We start from the raw sequence: 23,061 nt of genomic DNA on the forward strand, positions 1-23,061 counted from the left end.
AAGATGGCGGCGCCCAGTGGCACCTTGAGCGATGCAGAGAGCAGCAGCAGCAGCAGCAGCGATGGAGAGGAGTTGGCGCGGTGCCGCGAGGCGGCGGTGCCAGCCTGGGGCCTGGAGCAGCACCCGCGGGGAGCAGAGAAACCAAGAGCTGGTAGGGAATTGGGTTCGGTAAGACTTCCCTGAAGACACGGGTTCTTCACCAGAGGGGCTCGCTCGCTGCGAAGGCCGCCACCTCCTCAGCGATCTGCAACGCCCCGAACGCTCACAGCCATCCTTTCCTCGTCTCTGAGCTGCGTCCATACTTGCTTTTTATTACTCCTCACCTTTCTATAAGGATCCCCTACCCGGCACTCCTCACCACTCTTCCCTGCTTCGGGTTTGGGTTTGGTTTCTCATAAACTTACCCCTCCTCCATCTCATGTGTCCTTTACCCATGTCTCTACCCATGAGGACAGGGATACTTTTGTCTCAGTTGCTCAGTACACCTGGTTATGATTGATAGGCGTTAGGTATTTGATTGTGTGAGACAAGCAGACTGAGCATCTCGAACGTTTCGCTTTTTAAAAAAAAGTGATCATGGACCCATTGCAACAATGAGACGTACAAGTCGTTATGTCGAAAACGAGCTTTACAACTTTGGTGGGGGGGGGGGGGCGGGGAGGATGGGATGGGAAGGGGAAACAAAGAAGGAGGCGACAATGCTTGATAAGAAATGTACTCATTATCTTGCCCATGTAATTGTAACCCCTCTGTACAGTATTTCCAAAATAAAATAATTTTAAAAAATGATCAGCACAAAAAGCCACCCTTTTTCTTCTTCCACAGCACTTAGCCCACGGGCAGGCATAGAGTAGGCACTCAGTAAATTGAGGGCTGGGCATAGTGGTTCACACTTGTAATCTCAGCTTCTTGGGAGGTGAAGATAGAGGCTAGCCTAGGTAAAAGTGTGAGAACCCCCCCCCACCCCCACCCCAATCTGAAAAAAAAAAAAAAAAAACCTCTAAAAAAGGGTTGGGGCATAGCTTAAGTGCTTTCCTAAGAAGCATGAGACCATGAGTTCAAAACCCTGGTACCACCAAAATTTTTTAAAGTTCCATAACATTAAACTTGGACTTAACCTGTTCTACCTGATGATGAAGGGGCCTGGGTCCTCATCCCAGTGCTGTTTCAAGTAGCCATTAGACTCTGGCCAAGATTAACTCTCCTTGACTCTTCTTCGTCTTCTGTAAAACAGAAATGGTGGCCAAATCTCCAATGGGCTTTGGGAAGATCCACCAAGTCATAGGAATCACTTGAAATGCTGCCTGGCACTCACAGTTGTTTTTGTTCTCATATTTTTCCTCCTATAAATGCTTCAATGTTCATCTTCCACAGATGCTGCAGGTAACCAGTTGCCAACCTCTCGGCCAAGCCTCAGGTACTGTGGGCTTTGGGTAGCAGCTTCATGCATTCATTCAACAAATATCCACCCCCGTGTATATCTAGTGCTAGGTGAGACCCTGGTATATCAGAAGGGAACAAGACTCATTTGTAGTCCTTGTCCTCATGGGGGACAGCTGCTGATCACACAGGAAGAGACACGCTTTTGTGTGTGTTGTAGACACAAGGTGGATGAGCACGAGCAAGATGGCAATGAGCTGCAGACTACCCCTGAGTTCCGAGCCCACGTAGCCAAGAAATTGGGAGCCCTACTGGACAGGTGAGCCGATCACCTCTCTGCTCTTACGCAAGCAGGAATTGGCATACGTAAGCTGTGACTTCTTGCAGTGTATCCCATATATCCTGTAGTGACCTCCGGTCCTATCTAGTGCCTAAGCCCCATGGCCTTTACCCTGCCTGAGCCTGCTACCATGAGAACAGGAGGAGTCCTGGGAAGCAAAAGCTTGCTCCCACCACAAGAGGACAAGGATGGCCAGACAGAATCTACCATTCTTTCTGTATGCCAGGCACAGAAGCCTGTTCTCTGCTGGCCATTGCCCGCACAGGGTGAGGGTAGTATGGGAAAGGGCTGGCTTAGGAAGGCCAACCTGTGCTCTGGGAAGGAAGGTTCATCTGTCCTTTTGGATAGGGATTTCAGGTGGAACATGGTCCCAAATTCTCATCTTCCTTTCTAAGCCTGCCTGGTCTCTATTGATGAGGCATATGAAGGTAGACCATTCTTAAAACCCCTTGGGGCTGGGAAGGTGGCTCAGTGGTAGAGCACTTGCCTTGCATGCATGAGGCCCTGGGTTCGATTCCTCAGCACCACATAAGCAAAAAGAAAGAAGCCGGAAGTGGCGCTGTGGCTCAAGTGGTAGAGTGCCAGCCTTGAGCTGAAATGCTGAGGGACAGCTCCCAGGCCCAGAGTTCAGGCCCCAAGACCAGACCCAAAAACAAACAAACAACAACAACAAAAAACGCTGCCAATACTACTACCTGCCACAATAAAATACCATGAGGGCTTATACACACAAGAGATGTCTTCCTCGTGTTTTAAAGACTGGGGAGTACAGGATCAGGGTACCTGTAAGCTGAACGCCTAGTGAAGCCCTCTTTGTCTTTCTCTTCTACAGCCAGTGCCTCACCATGTCCCCACATGGTAGAGGGGACAGGGAGTCTTTGTCGTACATCTTGTTCATAAAGGCTCCACCCCTGACTTATCTCCTAACACCATCACCTTGAAACTTACATTTCGACATAGAAACTTAAGAGGGACACAGACATTCGACCTTACTACTAGCTCAGCATATGGCTTTATAAAAAAGGGAGTCTGGCCACGTATGGCAAAGTGAGACCCTGTCTGAAAAAAAAGCTGAAAACAAAACAACTTAGAGGTGTGACTTAAGTGGTAAATTACTTGCTTAGCAAACCCCAGTACCCTAAAAAGAAAAAAACAGTGCTCCTGTGTGCAAACCCAGTCTTGCACTGAGTGCCTTTTCTACCTTCCCTCCATCTATGAGCTGAGTATCACCAAAGAACCTAGAGAGGGGGAGGAGCAAAGCCATCCAGGCACCAGTCTCTGTTCTGACACAGGGTTGGTGCCAGTTCTTAGGGACATTTGGTTGTAGAAGATGGGGTGAGGAGTGGGGAAGGTAACTGAGGCTGGAACTTAGGGCCAAGGTATGCCAACTTGGGTTTTTTTAATCTAGTACTCAGAAGGCTGAGGCAAGAGGATGTGCCAGTTTAAGGCCAGCCTAAGCTCAATAACAAGTCCTTGTTTGAAAAGAAAAAGAAACATGTCTCCCCTGTTCCCAAGGCTGACCTCTGGACCCCCTTCTCTGAACTGGTCATATTTCCCTTTACATACTTGCTGCTAGGAAGCTCAGAGCAAGATCTGTGCTCTTTCACATTTCATACTTCTGGCTCTTTCTACTCCTCCACCATATTCCTTTTGTTATACTGCATCTCAAAATTCTTCAATACTTTCTAGAATAAAAGGCATTTAAACAAATGAAGCGATGCAGTTTGAGTGGGTGGGGACTGTTGGGCAGGTTAGCGGGATTGGATTTAGGATCATATGTATGTGTGTAGTATGTATGTATGCATGTATGTGTGTGCATGCATGTATGTGTGTATGCATGCATGCATGCGTGTATGTGTGCCCAATACCCTCCACTTTAAAACTTTTTTTTTTTTTAATTTACAATCACATTTGATTTTCACTGTTACCCTGCATGTTGTGATGAGTCTGCCCTGTCCTCTCCCCTTAGCTCCATTACCATCTCAGAAGTGGTGACAGAGTCCAGGAAAGCTGAGAGGCAGAAAGTGGCCCGGGAGGATGACGGTGAGCGGCTGCGCCCTTCATGATAGCTGGCGCTTGGCATGTGCTGGCAGCGTGTGTGGGGCTCGAGGTGCAGCTGGGCCATTCCTGCCCAGAGATGCCCACCCAGTGCTGCCCCACCCACCACCCAGGGAACTGAGGCTCTGAGAACCCCCAGCTGCCTTGCGCCTCCAAGCCCCATCCTTCCAACTCAGGCCCCTGCCCAGCTCTTTAGCCTCTTTGGAGGCTGGCTTAGGTAGAGACTCAACCCCAGGTTTCCAAAGTCCTCAGAGGACCTGCCGTCCCTTTAGCCCCTACCTTCTGCTCTCGCTGGTAGGTTGGGCAGACCTCACGGAGACCTCAGCCCTAAAGCAGAGTTCCTTTGGGACAGTGGCAGGCAGCCCCAGGCTCAGGAGAGCAGGAGAGCAGGGTCTCCCCAACTGACTGTCACTGTGGATCCTAGGCTTCCGCCTCTTCTTCACATCCGTCCCTGGAGACCCTGAGGAAGAAGCTTCTCCCCGACCCCAAAAGCGAAGACCCCCCAGCTCCAGGTAAGAAGCCCACCCTCTCCCTTCTCCCCACAGCCTCTCCTTTTTTGCTTCTGTCCTGTTGTGGCCAATCTCCTGGAATAACCAAGCAAACCCCAGTCAGGTCTAGACCCAATGGGTCTGAAGTCTCTGAATAAGTAATTATCAGCAGGAGGGGGTAGGTTTTCACTGCTTTCCAAGCACTTTCCTAGGCTAGATTCCTCCTTTTCTGTTGGCATCCTGTAATATCTCTGTTAAGACCCCTGTTTTACAGATAAATATACCAAGGGTCAGAGACCTATCACTCGGTGAGGTCACGTGGCTGGTGGGCGGAGCCGTGGAGTGCAGGCCCACCCTCCCTGTTCAGCCTGAGTCCTCACTGTCTTCCTCTGGGCTTGGCTGAGGGAGGCTAGGAAGGGGCAGCCTTGAACCATCCCGACTGTGGCTGCCTGTCCCCCAAGCAGCAGCGAGGACAGCGATGAAGAGTGGCAGCGGTGCCAGGAGGCAGCCGTGTCCGCGTCAGACATTCTCCGGGAGTCCGCCATCCACGGCCCTGTCAAGGCGGAGAAGGAGTCCAAGCAGAAGAAAAGGAAGTTGAAAAAGAAAGCCACAACAGTGGCCAACAGTGACTGGGCCGTGGCCGCCACCCCCACCAGTGGGCCCCAAGGCCAAAAGCAGGAAAAGGAATCAGGCAAGGCCAATGGGGACCAGGTGGCACTTGCGACCCTAAAGAAGAAAAAGGCCAAGAAGAAAAAGGCCAAGTCTTCCCCATGCCCAGCAAACTGACCCCACGCTGCAGGTGCCGCCCCCGCCAGCTGCAAGGACCAGGCACCCCTGGAGGAGGAGGCGTCTCCAGGCCACGCCTCCCTCCAAGGGCCAGGCCGGGACCTGCAGCTGCCACTCCACAAGGTCCCGATTGTGACTATGGTCTGTGCAAAGTCCCCATAAAGACATGGGAAAGAGATGCCTCAGGAAGCCCTGTGCTTCTACAACATTCCAGGCCAAGTGGTAAAGCATCCAATATCGTCTGAGGGGAACAAAGTAAAGGAAGGCCTCTCTCCTCCCAGGCCTCCTCAGCCTGGTGTGGAAAAGACCCAGAGAAACTTCTGTACATCCCCCTCAGCCACACACATTTGAAAAGACATTGCCTGGGAAAAAGAGAGCTTTTCTTCCTTTCCCCAGTTTTTCAGAATATCCTTTTTCTATATGTATGAATACACAGAATGTGTCTAAACCAATTAGCTTTTCAGAACTGGTCTGAGGGGTGGGAGGTAGCTCAGGGGTACAAGGCCCTGGTTCAACCAATAACATCAGGGGATGACAAAGAAAGAGAAAATAAATTGTGAGAGATTAGAATGACTTGGATGCTGCCTTCTTGTCAATGCTCAATCTCTCTCCTTTTTTGGGGGGGGGGGGGAAGGGAAGTCCTAGGACTTGAATTCAGCACCTGGGCACTGTCCCTCAGCTGCTTTTTATTCAAGGCTAGCACTCTACCACTTGAAGCCACAGCACCACTTCCAGCTTTTTCTGAATATTTTATTGGAGGTAAGACTCTCGCAGACTTTCCTGTTTGGGGTGGCTTTGAACTGTGGTCCTCAGATTTCAGCCTCCCAAGTAGCTAGGATGACAGATCTAAGCCTCTGGCACCAGCTCTTTTTTTTTTTTTTTAATTTTTGTTGTTTTTTTGTCACTGCAGGGATTAAATTCAGGACCTTGTTCTCCAGTCCTTGAGCTGCATCTCCAGTCCTTGAGCTGCATCTCCAGTCCTTGAGCTGCATCTCCAGTCCTTTCTTTTTGTTTGTTTCTCAGATAGGGTCTCATGCTTTTGCCCAGTCTGGCTTCAGACTGTGATCCTCCACCTCCAGAGTGGCTGGGATTACAGGTGTATGTGCACACACTTGGCTTATTTTTTTTTTTTTTTTTGGAACAGTCTCAATGTGTAATTCACGTTGGCCTTGAACTCATAATCCTGTACCTCAGCTTCCCAATACTGAGGTTATTAGTATGCACCATCAATGTTAAATCTTAACATTGTTAAATAACATACTTGGGGTCCTGCCACGCCCTTGAGATATACTCCACTCCAGCTTCAGTACTTCAGGAAGCATCACAGCACTGGGACTAGGCCTTGTGCATCCGGGGTCTTCTACATGCGGTAGAAGTTCAAGGCTAAGGTAATTCTGGCAGCATCCCCTCACCTCAGGTTCAACAGAGCTTGAGAAGCAGGTGGGTGTAAACAGGTGTGGCTGGAGCCTGTTTCTCTGCACCTCAGTCCCCTGCCCCAATTCAGCCACCCTCTTCCTGCCCAAACCCCATCATGTACTCCTAGACAAGCAGGAACTTTCTCTACATTTCTCACTGACTTTACTAAAAGTTAAATAATTGTACAGGCTCACCCATAACTGGCTGTATGCTGCAAGGGGACGCAGTTCTCAGTGGCAGCCCTGAGAGATGAGGTCACGCGTACCCTGGTGTCTCACGGCTGCTTCTTCCAGGGCCACTCAGAACTTGAGTCTCCTCAGGGTGGCTGCTGGCTCCCTGCCCCCAGTCCTGAGCCAGCCACATTCCCAAGCTTCTGAACCTCAGTCCAGGGCATGCAGTTGCTCCCCACCTTCTTGTCCTCCGTCCACCTCGGTTCTGCCAGCTCCCAGGCCTTGCTACTCCTGAGCTCTGTTGTTTCCTGCCAGTCTTGGGGTCCGGAGACCAGAAGAGCTGCTACCCTGGGCCTGGACCGTGGATGAGAGGGCCTGGCCTTTCTAGAAGGGGCAAAGGTAGCAACTTGGCATGAGAAGGCATGATGGTCAAGAGGAACAAATAATCAGGAAAATGGCCCTAGAAGAAGCTCAGGATAAGGGAGGCCAAAAGAACCCAGCCTGCTTTCCTGATAGCCCAAGTTCCCCAGTAGCTGGGCATCTGAACACCAGCCCTTGGCACACAGTAGCCACTTGGATAGCTAGAAGGACCGCAGCGGTGGCGTCAGGTGACTGTGTTGGTCTATGGCTTCACAGTTCAGTGAGTCTGGTGTTGCAAGAAATGTGGCACACCAGTGGGAGGCCAGGAAAGTCCGTGAAACTCTTATCTCCAATGAACCACCAGAGAACCGGAAGGGGCACTGTGGTTTAAATGGTAGAGTGCTAGCCTGAGCAAGAAAATCTCAGGAACAGCACCCAGGCCCAGAGTTCAAGCCCCAGGACTGGCACAAAAAAAAAAAAAAAAAAAAGAAGAAAAAATGTGGCTGCCAGAGATCCCTCAAGACCCCAGGGTTCATTGTAGACTGAGGCAGGGGGCTCCAGAGCCGAAGGCTGGCCCCTCCTGTGTTCTAAGTCATAAGGTCTTATCCTGAGCAGCAGGCATTGTCCTTCCAGAAAGAGGCTCTGCCTCCCTGTTTTCCACAGTCTCCCCTCTTGCTCAGCCAATACTGCCCTCCTCCGCAGGGGACCTCTGGGAACTGTCCCTTTCTCATGCTGACAGAGTGGCAGAGGGACCACGTGGCAGCAGATGCATGGCAGGCCCCAGTGTCTTCCAGGTGACTGGCCGCGGTCCTCATCACCCCCCAGGCAGGCTCCAGGGCCTGAACCCTGGGAGGCGGTTGCCATGGTTACTGGGAGGAGGAGGCCATCTGTGTGGAGATGAAGGTCTCGATGACCCCGTGGTTGGATGGTAGCAGGTGGCCGTGGCCGTTGGTGGCATCGGAGCTCTGATACAACACTAGGCTGCTGGAGGACACTGAAGAGAGAAACCGAGCTGCTGGCTGGCTGGCTGGACCCGCCCACCTGCCCATCCCTAGGGGTACTCAGACCTCACCTGAACCCCAGAAGATCAACCAACCCCAGAGTCAAGTCTTAAGGGGGCCCTCCCAGCTAGGCTCTGGGGCTACCAGGTGTGGCTTACCTCAAGATAGTTTGGAAATTTGGAGCAGAATTGGGTTTTGAACTCACAGCTTTGCACTTGTGAGACAGGTGCTCTACCACTTGAGCCCTGTCTCCATCCTTTTTGTTTTAGTTTTTTCAGGTGAGGTCTTGTATTTTTGCCCAGGGCTGGCCTTGGACCGTGACCCTCCTACCAGTGCCTAACACATAACTAGGATTAAAGGTGGGAGACACTGAGCTCATAGAAGGCTTTGAATTTTTTTTTCTTGCCAGTCTTGGCTTGAACTCAGGGCCTGGGCACTGTCCCTGAGCTTCTTTTGCTCAAGGCTAGTACTCTACCGCTTGAACCACAGCACCACCTCTGGCATTTTTCTATTTATGTGGTACTGAGGAATTGAACCCAAGGCTTCATGCATGCTAGGCAAGCACTGTACCACTCGGCCACATTCCCAACCCAAGGCTCCGGATTTTTAAATGCTAGCCATTCAAAGAATAATCAGTCCTGAGCCCAGCCAAACCAGACCCATCCGTGAATTATTTCCGGCCTGCAGTAAGCCTAGTTAACTTCCTATTTATTGTCTCAGCTGTGTCTCCCAGGTACTTCTTTTCTTCCCTCCACTGAGAAAGGAGCTATGCCTGCAAATCCAGCTCCATTCTGCAGCACACTCACTGCTTGGCACCTCATGGGTGCAAGGGCTGTGCCTGGGAGGCAGGAAGTACCGCCCCCATCTGTCCCTCCCAGGATACAGCAAGATGAGGGCGGCTCACCTGTGGGGCTGGCACTGAGCCGGTGGGCAGGCTGCAGGTGCTGGATGCTACCAGGGTCCTGGCTGGGGATGTGGATGGTGGTGGCTGGAGATGCCGGGGCATGCAGCCCAGACTCACTGGAGGCCTCAGTGTCCGAGGTGAAGACCTGGGGACCGGAGCAAACCCCTGAGTTCCTGGGGCATGGAGTAGGGGCTTTGGGCTGGGCTGCCTGAGGACCAGGGCCTTACCTGCTTGGTGGGCGTGAGGCTTGCCAGGGCACTCAGGTTGGTGGTGTCAGTAATGAGCATGGTCTGGGGCAGGAGGCCTGTGTGCGTGTACTGAGCCACCTCCGGCTTGTGGCTGTAGAGGGCTGGCCGGGAGGAAGGGTGACAGAGGACAGACATGACACCCTGGACCAGGTGCCTGGCTGAAATGGCTTGATGGGGCAGGGTCCCAAGGAGGAATGGCCCACTCAGCTACAATCGAGAGACCACCTACAGCTCCCTTTGTCTCCCAGAAGTCACAGGTAGGAAAGGGAATGAAAGGCAGTGGTGCTGTGGTACTAAGCACAATTTTATACCAAAAACTTGGGTTTCTGAACTAAGTGAAGGTGCCATACTAAGTGTAGCCCCTTAGCATACTAGACATGAGCAGTGTTGTGCTTGGTACAAGTACTCCTTGTACTAAGCACAGAGGTTACTGTACTGAGTTCAGGCTCTTGTAATAAATACAGGTGCTGTTGCATTAAGTACAGGTGATGCACTAAGCATAAGTGCTACAGTACTAATTGCTTACACTTGTACTAAGCACAGGGCCTCTTGTACTAAGTGCAAGTACTTGCTGTACTAAACACAGGCTATACTAAGCACAGAGGTTACTGTACTAAGTGTAGGCTCAGATATTGTACTTAGTGCAGGTCCTGCTTTACTAAGTACAGGTGATACACTAAGCGTGAGGCCTACAGTACTAAGTGCTGATGCTATTGTACTAAGCACAGTCTCTTTTGTACAGGTGATATACTAAGTTCAGATACTGTTTACACCACAGGCCTCAGAAGAAAGGCATGAGGCCCCCATCAGCATGTGCAGGTCAGAGAGCAACAATTACTCCACCTCCAGACACCTCTCTAACATGTAACCCTACCTTTCCGCCCTGCAAAGTCATAGACCCCCTCACACCCTGCCTTAGAACCACATCTCCCCAGGGCTGGTAGGAGCATAATGTGGAGGCACGGACTGGTCTGCCCGCCCTTGTCCCAGCGCTGAATCCCCGCAAGATCTGAACCCAAAGCGGTGAGAAGGTTGGCCCTGGGCCTCCCTTAGCCAGGGCTGAGTCTCTGTGGCAGGGAGTCCTCTGCTGCCAAGCACAGGCTGGCATGGGAATACACAGCCCAGCCCGTGTTCATAGCAGTGCACGTCCTCACCGCTGCGCATCCCCACACTCACACGGCCGGGTGGTGGCCCACAGACATCTGTCACAGAGCCCCAGAGACCACACTTCCTGCCCTGCGCGCTCCCATAGCCAACCTCTACCTCCCCCCCCCATGCCCACCCCCAGCGCGGGGCCAGGGGTACTCACCATGGGGGCTCTGCAGCTGAGCCATGGTGGCCATGAAGGGACTCTGGGCCATGTGGCTCTGCACGGGGGGCATGAGAGGCTGCTGGTAGGAAGGGTGCAATGGCTGGGAGAACTGGACGGGCTGCAGGGTGGTCAGGCTGCTGCCCATGCTGTTGATGACCGGTACGCTCTGTGCCTGAGTGGAGGCCAGGCCTGGGGCAGGAGAGGCAGGAGTCAGCCAAGCCTCCTTCTATAATGACCCGCCCCCCACATACACACATACACACACTATCTCCCCAGACCCAGCCCAGATCCCTGAGGCAGGAGGGGGTGAGAGGAGGCACCATCCGTTCTTCCCAGAGCCCAGGGGTTAGAAGAAGGAGTGGGGGGACAAACTACACACACACAACCTGAGACGGGCCTGATAGGCCATGCCTGTAATCCCAGCTATGGAGGAGCAGAGATGGAGATGGAGGGAAGATCTAGCTCTGATGTCAGCCCCAGGCAAAAATCCATACTAGGCCGGGCACTGGTGGCTCACGCCTGTAATACTAGCTACTCAGGAGGCTGAGATCTGACAATTGTGGTTCAAAGCCAGCCCAGGCAGGAAAGTCCCTGAAACTTTTTGTGTGTTGGGAGGGGGAGGGGTCTTGAACTCTGGGCCTGGGCTCTTCAGCTCAAGGCGAGCGCTCTACCACTTGAGCCACAGCGCCACTTCCAGTTTTCTGAGTGGTTTATTGGAGAGAAGAGTCTCGAGGGCTTCCTGCCTAGGTTGGCTTTGAACCGTGATCCTCAGATCTCAGCTTCCTGAGTAGCTAGGATGACAAGTGTGAACCACCAGTGCCTGGCTCCTGAAACTCTTATCTCCAGAAAACCAGAAGTGGTGCTGTGGCTCAAGTGGTAGAGCCTTGAGCTGAAGAGCTAGTGCTCAGGCCCAGAGTTCAGGCCCATGACCAACAAGAAAAAATCCATAATAATAACTAAAGCAAAAAGGACTGAGCTTCAAGTGACAGAGTGCCTGCCTAGCAAGCACTAGACCTAGAGTTCAAATCTCAGTACCACCGGATACAAAGAAACAGCCCTGGCACATCACTTCCCTTCTCTCAGCCTTTAGCTTATTATCTGGGCTGGTGATTAGTTCTCTGGGGTAGTCAAAGGATTCCCTGAAGCCTCGGGGTTTCAGAGTGTACCAATATCCTGGGCTTAGCTTTGTTCTCCTCACCTCTTCCTTCCTACAACTCCCTCTATTTAACACTGAGTGGTTTTTTTGCTTTGTTTTGTTTTGTTTGGCAAGCTCCTTTTCTGGCTTTTATTTTGGTGATTAATTGGAGGTTAAGAATCTCAGACTTTTCCCAGCTTCAAATCATGATCCTCAGATCTCAGCCTCCTAGATTACAGGAGTAAGCCATTGGCACCCAGCCCTGAGCAATATTTCTTTAAAAAAAAAAAAAAAAAAAACTAGAAAATGCCAGGTGCGCTGGTGGCTTACGCCTGTAATCCTAACTACTCAGGAGGCTGAGATCTGAGGATTGCAGTTTAAAGCCAGCCCTGGCAAGAAAGTCCAGGAAACTCTTATCTCTAATTAACCACCTGAAAACCACGAAAATGGCAAAAAAAAAAAAAAAAAAACCTAGAAAACATCAAGTCCCCCTCTTCACCACTTTACCTGACTAATTTTCCCACAGACTTCTTGCCTTCTAAGATGTCCTGACATCTCTATATTGTGTTCATTGCCTACTTCAACACTTGGAAACCTTAAGGTTTTGATCTGGTTCTTCACATATCACTGATACAGACAGGTGCTTGGCCAAGAATAGACTCTACTCAGAAAACAGGTAGTGCATAGCCTGTAATCCTAGCTGCTCAAGAGGCCAAGGAAGGAAAAGAAAGGTCTAATGCTGGGACTGGGCAAAAGCACGAGACCCTATCTGAAAAGCAAACTTAAAAAAGCAAAAGGACTGAACATGGCTCAAGTGGTAACAAGTACAAGGTCCTGAGTTTTATCCCCAATACCAAAAGAAGAAAGGAAGGAAGGAAAGGAAGGAGAGAGAAAAACAGGTGTTGTACACATGAATGATGGAGTCCTGAGGGTTCTTTCCACTTCCTAGCTTCCATGAGCCCTCCCAGAACGCTTCCAGCCCTGACAGCTCACCAATGACCAGGGTAGAAGCACCGGTGTTGGTGAATGTGGGCCCCAGAGAAGCAGGCTCCCCGGGTCCAATGGTCATGACCCCGGGAAGCGAGGCCATGATGAGGTTCTGGGGCTGCTGGTTGAGACTTGGAGATGTCTGCTCCAAGCTGTGCAGTGCGGTCAGGGTGCTGACGGGAGGCAGGGAGCCTCCGGCGGCTGAGACCTGCGAGGGAGAAGCCAAGCTGAGTCAAGGGGAGGAGGGCCTCCCATCACCCCCACAACCCTTAGGACCACTTGAGAGCCTCCAGACATGGAAAACAGGCTCCCCGCCAAGAGGGGACACTCACCAGTTTGGCTTCGGTGCTCAGCAGGCTGTGGCTGGGCTCCAGACCTGTGGGGGACACTTGGTGCAAGGGTGTGGACACGGTCACTAAAGGAGCGCCGCTGCTGGATGGTACCTCTGCCGCCTCGCTGCTCGCAGGCTGTCCGTAGCGCACACCTGTAGTAGAGACAGCGTCCAGCCTCAGCGCCTCCTCCACGGCCTTACCCCATAGACCTCCTTGCCTCATATCATGCTGCTATGCTCAGGCCACACACCCACATTTCCTCCCATAGCCAACATTGAACTGTTACCTTGTGGACTCTAGGCCCACACCCCAAGCTGGCTGTGCCCTGTTCCCTCCAGGATTCTAGGACTTCTTAGTGCTGGCCCTGACATGCAGAAGGTGCTCTATCAAACACAGTGTTGCCAGGTGCTAATGGCTCATGCCTGGAATCCTAGCTACACAAGAGACTGAGATCTGAGGGTTGAGATTCAAAGCCATCCCAGGAAGAAAAGTCTGTGAGACTCTTATCTCCAACTAACCACCAAAAAGCTGGACGTGGAACTGTGGCTCCAAGTGGTAGAGTGCTAGCCTTGAGCACAAAAGCTCAGGAACAGGGCTCAGGTCCTGAGTTCAATCCCTATGACAGCCAAAAAGAAAAAAAACTACAACAAACCAGCACAGTATAAACCAGCACTGTGGCTCAAATCTGTAATCCCAGCTATTTGGGATGCAGACACTGGAAGATTGTGGTTCAAGATCACCCTGAGCATAAAAGTTCACAAGACTCCATCTCAACCAATAGCCAGCCATTGTGGCCTGTGCCTGATATCCAAGCTACAGGGGGAAGCAAGCACAATGGTAGGAACAGTGGCACACGCCAGTTATCCCCAGTGACACTGGAGAAGCACAAACAGGAGCATCACAGTCAGTGCCAGGGCCTGGGTATAAAGTGAGATTGTTTTTAGTATCTGGGAGTTCCTGAGATCAATCTCCTGCAGACACCAAGGGAGGAACTTACACAACATGAACTGAATTCCACTGAACTTTGTTGCACGAGACTGCATGGGTTGGGTGGAAATTGGTTGAACGGTACCAAACTTCAATGAAGTGGGAGAGTTTGCAGGAGTGGGGAGAGTGGGTGAGGCAGAGCACAGGGGGAGAAGAGTGGAGTGGAGGGAAGGGACTGTGGTCAGCGGAGTGAGTGGATTGAACTGGAACTGGATGAGTGGACATGAAGGAATGGACAGAATGCATGCAGTAGAGTGGAGCAGGTAGGGGAGGGGGAGACTACCACAGAATGCAACCAAACATGCTGACAGATGAGGATGGTGCCTGACCTACCCTCTGTCCCCTCCACGTAGCCTCTGTCCCCTCCGCCTGCCCTCTGTCCCCTCTACCCACTTGCTGTCCCCTCCAGCTCCCAGCCCAGCCTCCCCCGCCCCCCCCCAGCACACTCACCGTGGACCTTGCTGGGGGAAAGAGCAGATGGGGGCAGGCCGGGGGAGCTGTGGGCCGGCAGTGTTGTCCCAGGGCCTGGCCCTGAAGGGGGCCCGCTGTAAGTGTCCATGGCCAGCTTGTGCCGAAAGGCTTCTTCCTTGCGACGGTTAGCAAACCAGTTGTAGACACGCACCTCCGTGACAAGGTTGGAGCCCAGTCCCTGGGCCTGCGAGGGTGACACGCCCCTCTGGATGCACTCCGCCCTGCAGAGATGGCCACCTGTGAACCTCCAAACCGGGCTTTGGAAGAACCCTCGCCTGGGCAAGGGAGGCGGAGCCTGAGAGATGGAGCTCCGCCCAAATGTCTGAGGCTGGCAGATCTGGCTTCTAACACCAGTTCTTCTGTGTGACCTTAGACAAAGTGACCTAACCCCTCTGAGCTCAGCTGTATATGAACAACATCACCATCAGATTGTCATTCACCTCAGCCCTCACCAAACCAGCACTCCAGCCATGTACCTATTGCATTCCTCCACCAACGTCTCACGTTCCTCCTTGCTGGGGTTCTTCTGCCTCTCATAGGCCTGGAAGAGGATCTGCTGGGACGCTGGGCCCCACTTGAAACGGTTCCTCCGCCCCTTCTTGGTCGGCAGCTCATCCCCTGTGGGCTCTTCGATCAGCCCACCCTGCCCTGCGTGGGTGAACTCTGGAGGAGAGAGAGCTATAAGTGGGGCACTGGCCACACCCACCTCCCCACATCAGCTCACTTGACCGAGACCTTGATTCTCTCTCATTCCAGTGCTACCCCAGAGGAGCCTGCAGCTAAACCTAGAAATCATCTGAACCAGTGATAACACATACACACCACACAACATACAAGCCATCCCTTTCTTAACCTGTGACTAAGGCAGACATCACTAATCGACCCCTGCACACTTTTCTAACAGAGCCAAGCTAGACGCTCTCGATTCTCAATACAAGATTCCAGGTAAGCAGTAGCATAATGTTCAAGCTTAGAGTATTTACTCTCCCCATTTTACTGGTAAGGAAGGTGAAACTCAAGGAGGTTACACATCTCCCTAACATCTAGGGGGTACACAGTAGAGCAGTAACTTGAACCCTGTCTCCTGGGAAGATTCTGAGATATTATCAATTCTCTAGACTTGGAAATTGGACTTTCTAGGAAGAAAAAGACCTAGCCAGCCCTCATTAGCTAGTTGGTCCTCTACAGATGATCCCTGAGAAAATCACCTAAGGAATGGGGGAGACCCCAAAGCCAAGCCTTATCCCGGGCTAGAAGCTCACCTCTGCAGCCGTGGCTCATTCCCACCTACCCACCCACATGGCCTCTGAGACTCCATCTTGCCATCTACCTACTTCTGTGCTTGGCTCCAGGATGGCAGGCAGGGACAGGACCCAAGACCTGGAGTACAAGACACTCCAGACTTAGCCCCCAAGCCTAAAACATTTCAGATATAGATATATAGATATATAGATATATAGATATATAGATATATAGATATATAGATATATAGATATATAGATATACACACACATGCATACATATAAATACACAATCATATATGTGTGTATGTATGTATATCCTCCCTAGCTGGGCACTGATGGTGGCTCATACCTGTAATCCTAGCTACTCAGGTGGCTGAGATCTCAATATTATTGTTCAAAGCCAGCCCAGGGAAAGAAAGTCTATGAGACTCTTATCTCTAGTTAACCACTAAAAAAAAACCATAAGTAGAGCTGTGGCTCAAAAGGCAGAAAAGTCAGAGACAGTGCCCAGGCCCTGATTTCAAACCCCAGTATCCACACATGCATACACACATACACTACCCCAGCAACGACATCAAAATCCAGGAAATTCTAAGAAACCATAACGATCAAAGGGCCTTAGGAGACAAAACATTAAAATAAAGCAAGTCCACCCCGATGGGATCCAGAAACAGAAAAAAGACCTTAGAGAAAAGCTAAGTATATTAATAATATATTAATGTTGGTTTGGCAATTGTGACAGATGTAGCCAGTACACAGACTGGGTAGGTGTAGTATATGAAAATTTTCAGGAATTGGAGGCATAGCTCAAATATTAGTGTGTGCACGCATGCATGTGCGCACGCGCGCGCGCGCGCGCGCACACACACACACACACACGCCTAGTCTAAAGGCCATGCTTGGCACCAGAACCCTCCTGAGACCGCTGCCTCCCTAGGTAGACCAGATGTCTCTTGTCCACAGTCAGTTCATAATTTAGAAATATTTTTATCACTAGGCACCAGTGGCTCACGCCTGTCAACCTAGCTACTCGGGAGGCTGAGATCTGAGGATCACAGTTCCAAGCCAGCCTGGGCAGGAAACTCTGTGAGACTCTTACCTCCAATAAACCACTAAAACCCGGAAGTGGCACTGTGGCTCAAACAGTAGAGCACTTGCTTTGAGCTGAAGAGCACAGGGACAGCGCCCAAGCCCAGAGTTCAAGTCCCACGACCGACAGAAAGAAAGAAAAGAAACACTTTATTTTCTGTATTAGGCCTACCTAGCACATAGCAGGTGCTCAGTAAACACCATCCCACAAAAATGCAAGTCTCAGTGTCTTGTGCAGAGCAAGTGAGCAATGTTGCTGGAGTCCCACAGGCAGAGGCCCAGGCCCTGCCAGGGAGGACACAGGCTGGGGTGGTTACTTACGCTGAGCCACCTCTCGCTGCTTGCGGACGTACCAGGTGTACAACGCCGCTCGCTTCTGCGTCTTCATGGGGGTGCCCTTGTTGAGGTGCTGCGACAGATGGGACTGGTTGAGGCCGGTGGTATCCACCACCTCTCGCTGAGGGATGTTATGTTGCTGTAGGTAGGATTTGACCATCTTTGCCACACGCCATGGGTCCTCCCTGGGAGAAGGCAAGGACAGAGCCTGCTCAGTGGACACCCACTGGCCCTGTTGACCCTGCTGGGGTCCTGAGCCAGCTAGGGAAGGGATGGAGACTGTGGATGAAAGCAGGTATGGAGCCCTGGGCTGAGGAATAGGGAGGTCCGGTCACCCACACTGGACACAAGCCCAGGTACCCACAGATAGAAGGACACACGTAGACAGGGAGATCAGACAGGAGGAGGATCACACCGGAAGTACAAACCAGATGAGGAGGGGTGTCTCCTTCATACTTCCCCTAAAGTTCCTCCCCTCTTCCTGTCTGGGGATAGTAAATATGTCTATCTACTGTGAGAAACTAAACGCAACTCTCACCAAGATGACTGGCAAAGTATGTCCCTGATAAATATATAAATGGTACCAGGGGGCCAGTGTCTCACACCGGTCATCCTAGTGACTCAAGAGGCCTGGGATCTGAGGATTATAGTTCGAAGCCAGCCTGGGCAGGAAAGTCCATGAGACTATTATCTCCAGTTAACCACCAGAAAACAGGAAGTGGTGCTGTCTCAAAATGGTAGACTGCTAGCCTTAAGCGCAAAGCTCGAGACAGAGCGCAGGCCCTGAGTTCAAGCCCCATGACCAAAAACTCAATTGATTAATTAATTAATTTAATTAAATAACTACACAAATTAGTGGATAGATGGATGGGGGTGGATGGGTGGGTGGATGGATGGGTGGATAAATGAGTGGATAAATGGGCAGAGTATAGTCTATCTGGTATACCTGTTGTACTGTTGCCCTGCTGTTTCAAGGATTGCTTCCAACTCTCCACCCTCCTGCTTCAGCCTCCTCAGTGCTGGGATTATAGGTATTCTTTACCACACCTGGTTCCTCTCTCTACTTCTAATTTCGTGCCAAAAGCAGCACCACAGTGACACCAGACAGGCCCTCCTACCCAGCCCTTCCCTTGTCTCTTGCCTGGCACCCTGGGCAAAGCTCTTCTGCTATGGGAGGGCACCAACTATTATCAGCTTTGTCCTCTCTCTGACTTCCTTTTCTCTTTATCAGATGGGAAAAGAAGGTGGGGTAGATCAATTTAAATTGGTCGGCAGTAGATAAAGTCACACAGGAGTATTTGCTGCCCTGGGCTAGCCATTTAAACCTTGCAGTAATTTGAGGAATCAGATACTCAGGCCACAGGACAGAACACTGAGGCTCAGAAGGGTGAAGCAGGTGACCCATGGTGATGTAGTAAGGTCTCAAGAATATGTGTGTAGGGGCTGGGAAGGTGGCTCAGTGGTAGAGCGCTTGTCTTGCATGCCTGAGGCCCTGGGTTCGATTCCTCAGCACCACATAAGCAAAAAGAAAAAAGCTGGAAGTGGCACTGTGGCTCTAGTGGTAGAGCGCTAGCCTTGAGCTGAAGAGCTGAGGGACAGCGCCCAGGCCCAGAGTTCAGGTCCCACGACCGGACCAAAAATAAATAAATAAGAATATGTATGTAGCCAGGAACTGGTGGCTCATGCCTGTAATCCTCGCTACTCAAGAGGCTGAGATCTGAAGACCACAGTTCAAAGCCAGCCTTGTAAGGGAAGTCTGTGAGACTCTCATCTCCAGTGAACCACTAAAACACCGGAAGTGTAGCTGTGGCTCAGGTGGTAGAGCACTTGCCTTGAGCATAGAAGCTCAAGGACAGTGCCTAGGTCCAGAGTTCAAGCTCCAGGACCAGCGCACAAGTACAGGCCTCAGGCATGGCTGCATGAATGTCTCCTGTTGCCAGGACCTCCCTGGCTTCTCTGGTTGGAGCTCCAGCTCCACCTCCCCTTTCTCTGAGAAGTGCCAGGCAGGACTAGGAGGGAAGGGCAGTTCAAAGTCCAGGTCTGGGCTTTGGGCAAACATGTTTATCTGATGGGCCTTTCTCCTCTCCTGAGGACACCTCCCCGCCCCCCTTCCTTCTCTCCAGGGAGTGTGAGTCACCTTTCCTTGTACAGAGTCTCTGGGAATCAAGAGGCCCAGAACTGAAGACTGACTATGTGCTCAGCTCCCTCTCTACGTCTTCTCCTCCTCCCCCCAAAAAAATCACAGAGGACAAAGACCAGCACATCCTCATGTGCCCCATTACTGGCTCAAAATAATCATCATAAAGTGGCAGATGCCACCATCTCGCATATGCCTACCCTGTGTCTGTCCTGTGGGTTAATCTGTGGGCCAGCCTTATCACCTTTTCCGTTTTCTTCAGAGGCTTGGCCTCTGCTAATGGCTTGGAAAGGGACAGAGCTGTGTTTAGAACCCAGGCAGACTGGACACCCAGAGTGATGGCAGATACTCCATCTTACACCCAATACTACTGTCTTCCTGGGGCTCACCCGTGCTCTCGTGTTGCTTGATGGGAGGATCAGAGAGCTTTAATTTGGGGGTTTGAGCTGTTCAGAGACCAGGAGGACCCACAAAGGACTTTCACACAGAAAAGGGGTCCCAGGTCCTCCTATTAGCTGGAGGAATCCTAGGCATTCGCTCTGCGGAAAGCAGACATCAGGAAAAATGGCTGTGAGGAGGAGGAACAGCATATGCAAGGCCCTGAGTGGGAATCCACTTATGAATATGTGCGTGGGGAAAGACAGCCAAGTCAGAGTAGAGGGAAAGAGCAGAATAGAGCGAAGTGAGGGAGAGAAGGAGGTCAGGGAAGAGATCATTCATGAGAGGATGGAACCAGGGCAGGGAATTTGGATGTCATTCATTGTCTACTTAAGGAAACTGAGGCAGGGGAAGAAAAGGAACTCATCTAGTATCATACAGTAGACTCAGTGGGAAGACGTAGGGAAAAATCTCCAGTTAGTGCAACGGGCTTCAAACTTGGGGACTAGGGAGGTGGGGGCGGGGCAGCACAGAAGACCTGAGACTTCCCATCTCTTATAGGCTGGCCATCTTTCCACTTGGTGCCCCACCTCTTCCTGCCTCAACCTCCCCACCTGACAAGGCCATCATCCAGGGTCCTCCCCATCCCCAGTCGCTTCCTTGGGGGACTCTTGCCCCTGCTCAGAGGCTAAAGGCCCCACGTTTTCCCCCCCTCTAGGGTGTTCACAGATCTCTTTTGTTACCTGAACAATAAGTAACCCAGGTAGTTAGTTATCAACTCCACAGGGACAAGGAGCTGGTTGATAATTTATAGCAACATCTCAAATTTAAATGGAAAGTAAATAGCATGCTGTTAGCATTAAAGAAAACCCAATTGGTGGGAGGGGAGCACTTAGAGCCTCCTCCGGCTAAGGGCTCCTCATTCTCTCTCTTACCCCTTCTCCCCGCTGCTCGGGGACCCTCTCCCCTTCTGTCTGTTTGGCTTCCCTCCCTCCACCCTCCCTAGCTCTCCATCTCTTCCTCACTACCTATCCTCTGATCCTCATCTTCTAGGTCTTTCTGCTGGTCCCCAAGGAGTACTTTGACCTCTGCTCCCCACTTCCGTCAAAGGCTGTGGACCAAGCCTCCCCCTGCCTTACCACCCCACCAGAGGGGCTGCTGATCAAGAGTCCAGCCAGGTAAGAAGGAAGGCCCTTGGGCCCTGAGTCTCTAGTCTCACCCCTAAAGAAAACCTCCAGTCCCACCTGAAGCAGGTCAGGCCCCGCCCTGTCCTGGTTACCCAGGCTGTAGGTCTGGCATGGTCTGGCTCTTTGCCCCACCCCTGAAATGAGGCCGCCTTTTGCCCTCCTCTTCCTGCCAAGTCAGGGGGCCTGACTGCTCCCCTGCCCCCTTCCCTAGGGCCTTATGAGTCTCCTAGACTTCTGGGAAGGCTAGATCCACTCCCCCCCCCAACCCCCCAGTCTAGGTCTGAATCAGGACCTTGGACAGAATTGAGGCATGCCCCCTCCCAGACCCCCCCACAACCACCTCCACCAGGCAAAACATCTTCTGGGCATTCCTTTTAAATCCTCTACCCCCCTTAGGCCCCCCACCCCAGTCAGAGATCCCCTCCCATTCTAAGCCTCAATTTCTCCCTTGGGTGAAGCTAAATTATCCCCAGCTTCCCCTTAGGGCTCATCTCAATTGCCATGATGGGAAATTAGACAAGGAATCGTCTCACAGTAGTAAGAATTCTCAGGCAGGTGGAGGTTGGGGAACATGCTAGGGCACCTTCTTTTGGAGGGGTACTCCCTGTAGCTGCCCCCCAACTCACCCTTCTCCCCCAGACTAGCATGCCCCCCCTTCTCCACCCCCACTGGGTGGGAGGTTGCTTGGCCCAGGTCTCACCAGGCCACTGGGCCTTACAAGTTAATGATCACAGGCCTTATCAGAGCCTTTTGCCATTTATAAATTTATAAAACAAAAGAGAAATAATAAAGTACATGGGTAATTAGTAACCAGGTCAGTTCTTCTGAGGAGAGGGGAGACCTGGAGCTCCGGGACCCACCCAGTTCTCCTGGAGATGGGAAGGCAGACAGCAGATGGGGAGACCCTCAGCTCCCCCACTTCTCCCCCAAATGGAGTAAGGCCTCTCTTGCCAGCCTGTAGCCAGGTTGGGGGATTCTTGGTGGGGCAGGAACCCAAGGTTCCATCTACCTCAGGTAAGAAAGTCCCGGGCTTTCCCAACCAAATGTCTGAGGTCCTGGAAGATCAGAGAAGCTACCCCACCCCACCAAACCCCAGCTTTGGTCCAAGCCGCCACTCTGCGTGCTTAGCAGGGAAATTACTTAGAGAAGTACAAATGGCCAAAGGTTTTCCCCTCACCCTCTGGCTCTCTGAGGCTTTTGAATTGTGGCTCTCCCGACTCTGTCCTCCATCGGAAGGTACCTCTGGGGCCTGACCCATTTCCTAGGGACTGGAGGCCACCGATCCATCCAGATTGTAGACTTGGCCGACAGACAGGTCACAAGCTCCGGCCTCCAGCCTCCAGATCAAGGACCCTCTGGAGTTCACCTGGAACTTCGTCCCCCTGTCACCCCTCCAACCCCTGCTCCCTCGGCTAAGCTGAAGGCCTGGCTGGAGTGGGGTAGGCCCCTTGTGGGCTGGGCTGGGGGTGAGGGGGGGTCCTTACTGCAGAAGCGTCTCCACCACGGCTTTCTGGTGGGCTGCCTCTTCGGGGCTGAGGGTCTCCAGCTCTTTGAGGATGGGTGGCGTGAAGTCTTCCCCATCGTCGTCCGTGTCGTCCTCCGAGCCCCGGGTCTCCCCTAGCCCATTGGGCAGTTCGGTCAGCTCTCCTCGGCTCCCTCCACTGGACGCCCCCTTGTCCAGGGGGGCGTCCGCAGCCAGCAGGTAGGGACCCGGCTCCCCTAAGGCCTGGATCAGCGCCTCTTTGCTCAGGCCCGATTCGAGCAGGGCCGCCAGGAGCTCGCTCTGCAGCTGGCTCAGTTTCGACACCATGGCTGTTGCGGACACCAGGCCACGCGGCCACCCAGCCACCGCCTCCCCCACCCACCACCCGGCCGCCCGGCGATCAGGAACCAAGCTCCAGGTACCCCACCACCACCCCGATCCCCCCCCCAACTAGCCAAGCCCTAGTGGGCACCCCCCAGCCCCCCAATCCTGGCCCCAGAGGCCAGTGAATCAGGGCCCCTGCCTGCTCTGTTTACATTGGAGCTGGGGAAAATTCTCCAAGGTTCATATTTATCCGTGTGCTTAGTGAGGGGACTGAACTTTGGACTTCAGCCCTGCAAAGTACAGGCCTAGCGTCTAGCCGGCAGGAGCCCCGGGGAGCCGTGGCCTTCCATGGGGGTGGGCAGAGGGGAGGGTGGGGGAGGTGGGATTGGGGTCAGGGGGGCAACTGGACACCAGGGAGCCCATCGGGTGCGCGCAATGCTAGGTCTCACTCCCTCCCCTCCATGGGGCCTAGGGGAGGGGGTCAGGCCCAGGCCTGTGAACCCCTGAA

At 52.3% G+C, this 23,061-nt stretch overlaps 2 protein-coding genes across 2 annotated transcripts; one reads left to right on the top strand and one right to left on the bottom strand.

Annotated features, from left to right (window-relative positions):
* LOC138829841 (protein CUSTOS-like) lies at window positions 1-5,638 on the top strand. The gene is made up of 6 exons (XM_070026389.1): window positions 1-151; window positions 1,375-1,417; window positions 1,601-1,699; window positions 3,690-3,763; window positions 4,203-4,290; window positions 4,731-5,638. The coding sequence occupies exons 1-6, from the start codon at window positions 4-6 to the stop codon at window positions 5,050-5,052; spliced, it is 774 nt and encodes a 257-aa protein (XP_069882490.1). The 5' UTR covers window positions 1-3; the 3' UTR covers window positions 5,053-5,638.
* LOC138829840 (hepatocyte nuclear factor 1-alpha) lies at window positions 5,614-22,632 on the bottom strand. Its single transcript, XM_070026388.1, has 10 exons — window positions 22,231-22,632; window positions 17,030-17,229; window positions 14,852-15,038; window positions 14,355-14,596; window positions 12,918-13,069; window positions 12,592-12,793; window positions 10,461-10,652; window positions 9,131-9,252; window positions 8,904-9,048; window positions 5,614-7,992 (listed from the first exon to the last, which is right to left on the bottom strand). Exons 1-10 carry the CDS (start codon window positions 22,554-22,556, stop codon window positions 7,865-7,867), a joined length of 1,896 nt encoding a protein of 631 aa, XP_069882489.1. The 5' UTR covers window positions 22,557-22,632; the 3' UTR covers window positions 5,614-7,864.
* Between the last annotated feature and the right edge of the window lie 429 nt (window positions 22,633-23,061).

This window comes from Dipodomys merriami, unplaced genomic scaffold (assembly GCF_024711535.1).
Source record: "Dipodomys merriami isolate MVZ:Mamm:240054 unplaced genomic scaffold, mDipMer1.0.p SCAF_177, whole genome shotgun sequence".
NCBI classification, from domain to species: domain Eukaryota; kingdom Metazoa; phylum Chordata; class Mammalia; order Rodentia; family Heteromyidae; genus Dipodomys; species Dipodomys merriami.